The sequence below is a fragment of the Macaca mulatta genome, chromosome 5 (assembly GCF_049350105.2).
Source record: "Macaca mulatta isolate MMU2019108-1 chromosome 5, T2T-MMU8v2.0, whole genome shotgun sequence".
Taxonomy (NCBI): Eukaryota; Metazoa; Chordata; class Mammalia; order Primates; family Cercopithecidae; genus Macaca; species Macaca mulatta.
This window is the reverse complement of record NC_133410.1, coordinates 19,506,019-19,518,839: the sequence shown is the minus strand read 5'-3', so window position 1 is coordinate 19,518,839 and position 12,821 is coordinate 19,506,019. Positions and strand designations below refer to the sequence as shown.

At 36.1% G+C, this 12,821-nt stretch overlaps 1 protein-coding gene across 4 annotated transcripts in view; it reads right to left on the bottom strand.

Moving 5' to 3' along the window:
* Positions 1–12,821, bottom strand: part of SLIT2 (slit guidance ligand 2) — a 370,465-nt gene that overhangs the window by 145,570 nt on the left and 212,074 nt on the right. For all 4 annotated transcript variants that reach the window (XM_015138091.3, XM_015138093.3, XM_078002599.1 and 1 more), the window contains exon 5: positions 4,929–5,000. In XM_015138091.3, coding sequence (XP_014993577.2) covers positions 4,929–5,000 — 72 coding nt within the window. The remainder of the gene's footprint in view (positions 1–4,928; positions 5,001–12,821) is intronic.

Here is a 12,821-nt window from a genome sequence, read left to right as displayed (position 1 = left end):
ATAACAGACATGGGGTTAATGGAATTGAGATAATGCAAGCAAGTTGGAAAGAGATATATTTATTTATGAAGAAAGAATAGTAAAGTTTCATTGGAATAGAGGATGCACTTTGTGGATGTATTGCAAAATTAAAGAAGCAAAAAGCAGGGGTGGTTTATTTCACATAGTACATTTAAAATACATCCTATTTGAATTTAATTAATTTAAGTAATCATACTGAACTCACTAAAAAACTAATGGTAAAGTAAATTAGATTTTGTTTTGTGATGTGACTAAAAACTAGTGATCTAGGTAATTTTAAAGTTTATATATTTGTACCTTTTTTCTTTAACCTTAGAATAACTATAAGAATGTTTTATCATAAAAACAAAAGACTTTTGAAATATTCTGGTACTTACTAAGTACTATAAATTCTTCAAGAATAAGCTCATAATTCTTGGCAGTAAAGTGAGATTTAATTTTAATATTTTTCTAAATTATCAATTAATGGAAATGCCTAATAGATACTTGAAAACAAATCAGTGGCACAATTGTAACATGATCCTGCTCAAGATTTGTTTAGAAGGCAGCAAAGGCTTTACTGCATCAGTATTAAGGCTTTTTAAATATATATACATATTTCTAAAGAAAATTTTCATAAATATTGGTTTTATTTTGGTAAAGCATCAGTTGATAATGATATGCTATCAATACTTTAGTTGATATTTGGTTTGGGACTTTAAAAACACAAATGTAAATCGTAATTATAAACATTATAATTCAGCTGATATTTTCATATGATCTTGTTATTCTCATAGCATACCTCACTGTCTAAAATGTCAGGGGAAAAAGTAGCTTAAATTATGGCTGGAGAAAATAAGGTAGCAAAATAAAATGTAAAAAAATTTAATCCAGTTAAGAAATGAATAGAGAGAAGCAAAAAAGTTATGAGAAGTCCTCCCTGGAGATGTTTAAGAGCAAGATAAATGTCCACCCGTTTAGAATAGTTTCAGTGTGGCTTGCCTGGAGGAAGGGGAATGAGATCTGCTAATCTGCAAAATTTCCACAGCATCAATTCTGTATTGTTGGGATACCGCCTTGAGCATATTTAGACAATCCACAAGATTAAAGCAAATGCTTTTAGTGAAAATCTTGTGAACGCTGGAATTTGCTCTAAGGCCTGAATGTGGTAAATCCCATAAACCTGTTACAGTGCATCAGACTGGGCTTTTACATAGTGCTTTACAAAATATGGCCTGAGCAACTTCCTTTTTCTCTTTTACTCTCTGAATAACTCTGAACAGTAGCCACGATGGCACCACGCAGGGTTTTTCAACTTGTAAATGGACATACTAGAATGATACATGGGATGAAGTACTGTACCTTCTTCTTACACCAAATACTAATAATATTAATAATGCTAATATTAATGGAAATTTATTGAGTCACGACGATGATTTATGTTCACCACTTTCATAATAATAGGAATTAAAATTTACCCTCCATTTTAATAAATTTTACCAGATAGCCTTCCTAAGTTTAAGTGATAAAACTAAACTTCATACAAACCCCATGAGATTGGAACTTTTTTTTGAACAATGTAGTTTGAACTATTTTTTAATTCTAGAAAATGCCTTTTAATGTAAAATTTTTATAATATTGCAGCTGTGATCCTAATTCATAAAATAAACCTATACATTCATTGTGATATTTGAATATTTCCCTCATTGTCTTTCACATTGTTACATGGAAGGCAATGAGAACAGTGGGAATACATTGTTCTTTTGATCAACATCATTCATCATCCACATAGTTTCTGAAGCCCCTCTCTTCTGTAGAAACATAAGCTTCCAAAGTTGAAATAACGTAGATGCCACAATACTCAGCTCCCCCCATATTCAGATCTCTATAATTCTTACCGCTGCTGCTATTCAGGATACATACTGCTTTGCCTTTAAAAAACAGGGATGACCAGGTGCGTAATCCCAGCACTTTGTGAAGCCAACACGAGTGGATCATTTGAGGTCAGGAGTTCAACACCAGCCTGGCCAACATGGTGAAACCCCATCTCTACTAAAAATACAAAAATTATCCAGGTGTGGTTGCAGGCACCTGTAATTCTAGCTACTCAGAAGGTTGAGGTGGGAGAACTGCTTGAACCTGGGAGGGAGAGGTTGCAGTGAGCCAAGATTGTGCCACCGCACTCCAGCCTGGGTGACAGAGTAAGACTCTGTCTCAAAAAAAAAAAAAAAAAAAAAAAAAAAACCCAAAATCTGGGCTTGGGCACATTCCATCACTTACATTACGTGCGCGCGCGCGCGCGCACACACACACACACACACACACACACACACAGAGTGCACTGCACTATGGTTTTACTCTTCTAATCTAACCATTCCCTGATAACTTCAAGTGATATTTTTCTCTTTCCTAGCACCTACAGCCCTTAATGTCTTGTTCAAAAATCAAGGTCTTGTGTATATTCATTTAGTACTTTCTAGTATATTTTCTTTTTTCACTTTGTAACTTCATGTCAAAATGACCCATAAAAGAATAGTCATATGTAGTCAATATTGCTAATCCCTTCATGTTATACTTTCCTGTCTCTCCTTACAATGCATTTTTCAGGGTTAACTTTTAGCATTTGATTTGTCAAATACTTGCAAATGAAATACTGTATTTTCATAGCATTTTACTGTTTTGAAAGGTCTTTCATACATCTTCTTTCCCTAATAACCATACCAAACCCAAATAACTATTGTTTACTTTATAAAAGGAAAAACTGGCCAGGCACGGTGGCTCACACCTGTAATCCCAGCACTTTGGGAGGCCGAGGAGGGTGGATCACCCGAGGTCAGGAGTTCGAGACCAGCCTGACCAACATGATGAAATCTCATCTCTACTAAATACAAAAAATTAGCCAGGCATGGTGGTGGGTGCCTATAATCCCAGCTCCGGCAGGAGAATCGCTTGAACCCGGGAGGCGGAAGTTGCAGTGAGCTGAGATTGCACCACTGCACTCCAGCCTGGGTGACAGAGCGAGACACCATCTCAAAAAAAAAGAGTAAAAACTAAGGCTTAATGAAGTTGACTAATTTGCTCATACTTGCAAGTCCAAAAAATAACAAAATGTTCTGAGACTCCAGTCTTAAGCTCATCTAACCACATTAATAATTTAAAAAACTCATCTAAGTGCATAAATGATAATAAAAAATCTTTACATTTTGAGAAAAAATTATGCCTGTGTTGGAGAAAAGATTTGAAAACTTTGCTAAATCAACATCCCATTAGATAGAACACTGACTAGCCTCTGTTATCTCTAAACTTTTAAAATCATATGTTTTAAGGATAAATACAAAATATATAAAGAAGAATCCCATCATGAGTGGTCCCTACTTCCATGCGTATCCTTAAATGTGGGAGGAGAGCCACTTGTTTACTTGGATTCCCTGAATATCTTTACTAAGAAGATTAAAAGCCACCTGTTTTAAGGAATTAGAGGTAATACTATTGTAAGATTGCAAATAGCATTACTAAGGGAGGGTCAACTGTAGCTATTGCCGTAGTTTTACAGCTAAGTGAAGGCAACTTAAGTAAGTGTACATAGGAATTCCTGCACACTGTTCTGGCCAGGTAGATTTGAACACCACGTATCATTGAGTCCGCCTGAAGACTTCCCAAAGCCCTAACTAGCAAAGGTAAAAGGAAAGCAAATAAAATCGTATTAAATTGAGCACCCATAAAAACCTACAGCCGTGGTTTTAATGGCTTTATACATTTATACCTTAGAAGCTTGTAGTTTTCTGTCTTTACCTGTACATTTAGAAAGTACAAGTTTAAAAAAATCATTTACATTAAGGAGAAGACATAGAGGCCAAAATCTGTGGCTTTATAAACAGTTATCTTCTTTGACAAGGGAAAACATCTGTCTTACTTTTGCTATTGAAAAAAAAAAGGCATCAGATCCAACCATGGAGAATTCTGAATATAAGTTAATTCTTGAAAAAGTGCCTGCCCTGTTTATTACTAGCTAAGAAATATTAAATTCCTGACAGTTAATCTCAGTACACAGGGGCTTTTCTCCCTTATATTCCAAACTAACGTAAAAGCTAAGAAAAACATTTATGTCCTAGGATTCATAGTCTATCGAAAACCATTGTTTTTAGAAGCTAATATAGCAGTTTAAAATTTAGAGAGAGATAGATTGATGTTATGATTGTCAATGAGATCTTAAATCTGATACGTACCTTTAGAAATATAGGCACTTTAAAAAATGCTTATAATTGAAACACCAGACTAAAGATTTATCAAAGGAAAATACAGAAATTCACTTTTAGTTTTTTAAGGGTGCTATAAATATATTCTTTCATGAGGATATGAAGGAAAATGTAAGAAAAACATTCACACAAAGGGGAATACATAATTTTGTCTTTCTCATGCTTTTGGTATTTAATGAAAAGGGTGATCTTAAAACTTTGGAAAAAGTTGTAGCTCTAGGCTACAGGTGTCTCTAAGAAGAAAATATTATCACTATTTCCAGAAAAGAATAGTCTATATTCTCATAGTACTTCTAGTAATCTTGAAAACAGAACATGGCAGAACTGGCCCAACAATAAAACTAACAGTTTTATTTCTAATAAACACCAACAGCAACTAAAAACATAGTTACTAAAGTAAGCTGACAGAAAAAGTGGGGAAAAAAATTATAAATATCTGTGAATCAAATCACTTCACAGCTTTCAAAAGATTAATCACAGGGATTAAAGAATGAATTTAATGATGACTTGTTTCCAGACATCTTCTAAATGAGCATCTCGTCAAACAGCTTGTGAAAACAATTGTCAATTTACTGTTACAAGGTCTCCTTTCTGACACTTTATTTAATATAAACTTGACTTTGAAAATAGATAGTAACTTAAAACACTATACATTTAAAAATATATACTTACAAATTTTTAATGTCAACTGCCCCACGGAAAGCTTTTCTTGGGATTGCCTGAATTTGGTTTTCACTGAGATCACTAAAAAAAAACAACAACAAAAAGGATCACGTTAGAGAATATTATTTAAAGATTATTTTAATCCAAACGTTTGAGAAGTTATAGGATACCGGAAAGAAAAAGAAAACCCTAAAAGGATCATAATTACATCCATAGCATTATATGCAGTTTCTAATATAAATATTTTACATTTCTAATATAAATTAAAAAGTTGGAATAATGGCTTCTTGAAGTATGCTTCTAGATCTTTAATTTTATAAGAAACTATAAAATACGGCACTCATAAATTGAAGAGTCACTCCGTATCTGTGTAACAAAAACATTTCTTTAAAGAATAGTAAATTGTTCATAATTCAGTTTCAAGGGATTCTGAGGTTTTAGTAGTTTATATTTCTCCAACACCCCTGGTGTAACTTATAAAGTATATAAGAAAGCAGCCTCCTTAATTTCCCAGAGTGGAGTGGGTAAAAACTGATAAAACCTGGACAGTATGATTAAGTTTTCATAGTACTTCTAGTAATCTTGAAAATGGAACATGGCAGAACCGGCCCAACAATAAAACCTACAGTTTATGCATAAAATATTAATAGCAGGTTGATATAAAACCTTCTTTAAATAATTCTATTATAATCATAAACATAGACTGTCTATATTTGCATTCTAATTTAATTGAGAAATACGTTTTAATCACTGAACAAAGCACTCTGAGCTGGAAAGAGCAGTTTGTAAAAATCACTCATCTCATGAAAGGGATCATTATTTTTCCTTCAGAGAATTCCAACGCCAATTCTATAAGCTCACATAGTATTATTAGCCTTAACGAGTAGAATATAAATATGCATTCAAGAAATGTCAATGAAAGCAGAAAATTCTCATCTAGTTTTAAGTAACATTACCACATAGTAGAGTTGAAATATCAAACAAAATGAATTATTACAGCAACAATGATGGCATTAAAATTATCTTTAAAATTCTAGGATAACTGATGCTCACAAAGAAATACGAAGCTACTAACCACAGGTGCATAGCAGATGAAAACAGAGCCATTTTCCAATATGAGGAGGCATATTGGACAGATTCATCCACATCCTCTCCCCCACTGCTGCTTATGATCTGAGTTTCTTGTTCATACACTTGTAGTCGCACAATAGAGAGAGAGAGAGAACTGGCAGATACAGAGATTTAGTGTGTGGTCTTGACCTTATTAGCACCAAGTTTTAAGCAACGAAGATTTGCATTTATAACTCAATATCCTCAGTGTTCAAATAAAAAAAGTTTGCTAAGAAATTTGTAAAATATATACTAGTCTATCTAAAGAGGAAAAGTCTATAGCACAACAAATTATTTCAAACGATAAATTTACAAAATGTGCTTATGTAAGAGTTAAGGCAGCCATCCACTTCCTTAGTGATGTAGCCTGTTACTGTTTTCAATAGTTTCAGTATATCCCTAAGAGTAATAATCCTTCATTTCCTTAAAAATTGCTTATTTCTCCAATTTGCCATTGATTTAGGCTTTCTTCCTTTGCTTAATTACATCAAGTTAAGAATATTTAACAATATATATTTAAAAGCCTTGATGACAGAAACAGTGTTCAGAGAAAGCAACAGAACAAAGAGAAAGCAGAGAGATATAGGAGACATGAAAATAAGTAATAAGAAATGAGGAGGAAAACATTGCATTCAAGAAAATTTGAATCTGTTTACAATGCCTCCTGAAAACTATTTAGTAGTGTTTCTACTGTTATATCTTCACCAATTCCATGTTTTCTAATTGCTTATAATTTTCCACTTCAAAGACTAAAAAAAATGCCTTTAAGAGTGCGTAGATGAATAAAAATGGCAGAAGTGTTTGCTCCAGACTTTGCCTGCTCCTAGGCTCTGCAGCCTTCCCCTTCCCAACAGCTGGGGCTATGTCATTCCCCACCTATAGCTTCAGTTCTGCTCAGTCCTTATGTATGGTTTTGTCTTAGAGTAACGGAAGTAGAGAGGGCTGGCAGAAAGTCAGGGAGATGGATTTTAGGTGGTTTGTAGGAAAAAACAGTGAAATGCACAGTCAGAATGCCATTCCTTCTAAATTTGATTTTAGTCCTTCAAATTACCTTGACAGAATCCTAGGGCATCAAATATCTAAATCCTGCTAATAGAATTTTTTTTTGTTTTGCAAAAGTGTGAGTGGCTTGCTCAGAGCCTCCTTATTCTCTTAAGGCTAATGGTTTATGTGTGGCTGTCCCCTGAGTAGATGGCTCCACAGGTCACACTATGGGGTCTCAGTTCTGATGCCAAGGAATAATTATGGATCCCAGACTCTTTCAGATAAGTGGGCCATGTGCACCCACAGCAGGAGGAAGAAACTAACACATTTTTAGTACCTACTACATGCAATAGTTGCTTTTTAAGCAGAAATTATTACCTTAAACTCTATTTCCTTTATTCCTCATAACCACCTTGTAAAATACATACTGTTTCTTGGTTATACAGGAAAGGAAACTGAGCTTCAGAGATGTTAGGTGTTCGTGCTAAACAATGAGACAAATTGTTAAAATAAGTATGTGGAAAATATAGGTAAATATTTAGCGAAGATTTAGGGATTTCTAAAGATGATTTCAGAAATCTCAGTATGTCCTTCCTATAGTCTGGAATTTAGAAGGCTTTTTTTCCCTAACTCATCCTAGACTCTGACTTATTGTCATTTGCAAAATGATGTATTAGACTATGTTTGAACAATGATCTATATTTTGTACATATAGTCAACTGAAGGCTAGCAGTTATCTCAGTCCAACATATTGTTATTTCATATCTACTCTACGTTGCAAGGGCTACTGAGTTGGGTAAGGCCAATTTCCTGTCTTCAGGAATTTTCAAATCGAGTGAAGATGAGGCGAATAGCCAAACAGAAGGAGGAATACAGTGAATTCCAAAAAAAAAAAAAAATATATTGAGAGTCAAAAAAGCAAGAAAGCACTTGGAATAAGAAAAAAAAAGATCATGTGAATGTGTCAACATATAAAAGCAGGTGGACAGGGGCAGAATAGCAAAAACCAGGGCATGCAAAAAGTACACTCTGTACTTTTGATGCCAGTAGTTTACAGTCTGGTATCCTAAGATGGTACAACATATGCAGTGGAATAACAGGAGAAGGGGTGGAAAGGACAAATCAATGGTGTGCTGAGACATTACTGACAGCAGTGTATTGTTCTGTGAATTGTGTGGAATGAGCAAAATGAGTCAGAACTACTGAGTCAGTGGATGGAGATGCCGAGGGAGGAGTCTGTAATTATATCACTAGGTAATAGAGTGTAACAGTGTGTTTCAGAGGAAGAAAATGGCTTGACTGGAGTTGATTTTTTGGAAGACTAATCTGGAAATTGAGTTTCAGACTTTTTCATACCAACTGGGAAATGCATCCTTATTTCAGCAGACAATGGTGTGGAGAGGAAGGTGATAGTCGGGAGGAGGACACGGGTTCTTCCTTAGATTAACTAAACTGGCTATGGAATTTAGGACAGATGGGGTCAAAGGTTCAAATTTAGTTATATTGAATTTGGAAGTCTAGATAAAGACTTATACGACAGCCGGGAAAAGACAGTGAGAACCTAAAGCAACCATCAACCATCAATTAATTCAATGCTTCCTTACTCTGGGACAGTTAGTGCATGAGACATATCCATACTATAAACAGAAAAAATAGAGAAGACCAAGAGTGATATTAGGGATGCATGAAGAACCAAAACTTAGACGTGCATTGCATGTGAAGATGGATTAGGTAAGGGACAGAGACGTCACAGAGGTCACTTTGAACTTAGATGAGAGGACCAGTAACGAAGTTGGGAAATCAAAAGGGCAATTTGGAGTGCGAATTATGATAATGGTTTTGAAAATTCTTTAAATCTAGTTGGAGAGATGTGATATACATATAGATATAGATACATAGATAGATATGTATATACACATACATATGTATCACAGTTTGAGGACAATGAAAATTGTTTATGGTAAGCAAATTATAAGTGGTATCTGAGAAAGATAATCAAGGAGACAGACCAAAGAAGGAACAGTCATTGGCAGCTTGGTTGACCCAGGCCACCTTCCAAATAAAATGAGATCTTATGTGAAACTTGTTTAAAACTGATTAAGCTTGGTAATTCTCAACCTTCAGTGCTGGGGGAAGAGGTGGGACGTGGTGGGTGGCAGGAATGGAACGAGGGAGGCAGCTTGTCAGAGCAATTGAGAACATTGACTTCAGGGCCAGATTAGCTGAGATTAAATTCTAGCTCTACCATTTATTAGTCATGTGACCTTGGGTCACAGTGCTTACCATCACTGTGCCTTAGTTTCTTCATCCCTATTTCATAGGATTGTTAGGTGGATTCAATGAGTTCATACTTTTAAATTGTTCAAAAATGACTTGGCACATAGTAGGGACTACAGAGGTGATTTATTCCACTTGGAGACTCTTTTATGTGCTCCTAGGTATACCTGCTAAATTCCCCAAAGATCACTGTAGTTGATGTGAGACATTTCTGATGGGAGTGTACTGTTCTGTGAACTGTGTGGAATGAGCAAAATGAGTCAGAACTACTGAGTCAGTGGGATGGAGGAGTTTGTAATTATATCACTAGCTAATAGAGTGTAAAAATGTGTTTCAGAGGAAGGAAATGGCTTGATTGGGGTTGATTTTTTAGGAAGATTAATCTGGAAATTGAGTTTCAGAGCAGGCAGGGAAAATGGGCAGAGAACCGTTATCAGGCAGTGTGTCAGAGAGTCAGTGGGTCTCCAGTGAAGTAGGCGATGTTTTTAGAGAACACTACGTAATAAAGTTAGGAGTTAGCATCTGGTGCAAATGTAAAATCTTCAATGGAAGTTAACATGGGTGTCTTCTCAGGGAGCGCTTACAGCCATTCAAGTTTGCTGAGTAAGCAAGTAACAATGGAAAAAGTGTTTGGAAAAGAGGAGCATGCTAACAATGCGCAGGATATTGGGGAGTTAGGACTGAAGACAAGAAAACTAGGTTAGTTTTGTTAAGAGGATACTGCAAATGCTCAGGCATGATACTATGGAATTTTCCAAAGATATTAAAAATATTGAGCACCTTAAACTTGAAAACCTGGTTTGTTCATTTTTTAAGATCACAGAGAAATGAGGGGAGCTGGAAAGACTTCCCCATTCTGAAGCTCATCCCAAAGAAAAGATATAAAGAAGGGTGAATGTAAGCATTTTCAAATAGGAAAGGTATTAATTCCTGGTATTTGACCAATTGGAAAGATACAGGCCTCCCAGAGCCAAGTCTGAAAAGTGTCTTACTGGCCAGTTATGAAACCATGGAGATTCCCATTTTAGACCCTCCCCCTTCTACTATATCCAATTCATTCCCAAAAGCACCCCAGCACTGTCCCCAGTCAAGTCCCTTTCTCCATTCTCCAATGCCATGGTCACTGGTAGAAACTTCGTCAACACTCTTCATCGATGACTGAGACTCCAAACTGATCTCCCTGCTTTGACTTATGATTCCTTCCAAGGCATCTCCCACACTGGTACCAGAATTGTATTTCCAAATTTGAGTTTATGTCAAAACACATCTTCCTGAAGTCTTCTCATCTCAGTTAAGAACACACCATCCATACCAACATTCAGACCAAAAACTCTCGAGTTCTCACTGACATATCACAGTCTTCTACAATCTCCATCCAAACCACTAGCAAATCCTCTCAGCTCTATTTTCAAAATACATCCAGAATCTGACCTACTGGCACCTCTAGTCCCCTGACTGCACCTACCATCTCATCTTGTCTGAGTTACCTAATAGTCTCCCAACCATCTCTTTGCTTCTGCCCTTGCCTTCCTAGAGCCACATCTAGTCACATCTCTGATGAAAACTACAGATATCTTGCCTCATTACAAAGAAAGCTCAAAGTGTCATAAAGGTTTACAAACCCCCCCCCCCAAAAAAAAAATCTAGTCAGCACACCCTTTTTGACCTTATCTATTTTTACCCTTCCTTTCACCCTCTCTATTTCAGTCACATTGGCCTCCTTAGAGTTACCTGCAAACTCTCATTCTCTTACTTCAGGACCTTCCTTGATACCTGCTGTGACTCTCTTTCCACCTCATTCTTTCACTCATGAATTTCATGCTCTTAATTCACCTTTTATATGATCTTCCAAATCGTTCAGCTTTTGCACATTCTCTTTTTGCCTCAAGCACCTACTTCCTATCACCATGAGATGGAGAATTAAACATTGTTCAAGATGCAGACCAACTCCTCAGCTGAGCCTAGTGCTAAAATCTCCATAACCCTTGATGCTGTGCAAAGTACTAAGCCTCTCTCTCCATTTGCGTATCTGTAAGATGAACTCATATAAATATATCTTAGAATTGTTTTCCATAATTACAAATAAGGTTTGTATTAACAACATAAATTAGTATTTGCATCATTAGATAATAAGATTATTACATAATTATTTTCATTATTGGGGAGTCCCTTGTTCCCTCTTTTGAACTCTTAAGGTGACTTATGCTGTTATTTCATATAATTCTGTTATTTAAGTTGACATTTTTAGGTTTCACATACAAGTGAGATCATGTGGAATTTGTCTTTCTGTACCTGGCCTATTTCACTTAACATGATGTCCTCCAGGTTCTAAAAAAGTTGATCTCATAAAAGTAGAGGTTAAAATGGTGCCTACCTGATCTCATAGAAGTAGAGGGTAAAATGGTACCTACCAGTGGCTGGGGCGGTTAAGGTGAAGTGGGTTGGGGAAATGTTGGTTAAATAATATATATTTACAATTACATAGGAGGAATGAGTTCCAGAGATCCACTGTACAGCAGGGTGACTATAGTTAATGACAATATATCATATTCTTGACAAACGCTAAGAGAGTGGATAAGGTTCTCAGTACAGAAATGATGACTATGTGAGGAAGTGATTTGTTAATCAGCTGATTTAAATATTCCACAATGTATACATACTTCAAGACATCATGTTTGCAATGAATATCTACAAATTTATGTTAATGTTTAAAATAAATTTGAAAAAAATAGTTTTAATTGAATTCCTTTCCTAAATAACTTTCTCTCCTGTTAGACAATATGATAAACAAAGGCAGGGATGTTAATTCATATTATTTCTGCAGAATTACTGGCATGTGGTAGTACACCATTGCCAAATGTTTGCGCAAGGGAGACATGGAAAGAAAAAGAAAAAAATCATGGCGAGGCGCAGTGGCTCACACCTGTATCTTAGCACTTTGGGAGGCCTAGGTGGGTGAATCACCTGAGGTCAGGAGTTTGAGACCAGCCTGGCCAACATGGTGAGAACCCGTCTCTACTAAAAATACAAAAATTAGCTGGTCATGGTGGTGAGCACTTGTAATCTCAGCTACTCGGGAGGCTGAGGCAGGAGAATCACTTGAACCCAGGGGGGTGGGTGGAGGTTGCAGTGAGCCAAAATTGTGCCACTGCACCCCAGCCTGGGTGACAGAGCAAGACTCCATCTCAAAAAAAAAAAAAAAAAAAATTACAAAACTTGGCAACTTGCAGGATGTAAGACAAGGGAGACTTCTGTGAAGTAGGTCTATGGTTTGAAGCCTGATAAGTAACAAAATCTGGCATTATAGACATAACCAGGGGAAATGAGGAAAGAAAACTGGACTTCTGAGAGGACTTTTAAACATAATGGTATCAAGGCAACACAGGAGAGGAGAATGGCAACGTTTTATAAAATGTTGGAGATAAGAGACTACAGCTCAATAAAGGGATCAGAGACAGAAACACTGATTAAAGTCTTTGTATCATGGTGGGAACTGAACTACACGCTGCATACATAAATCTCCTTTCAGGT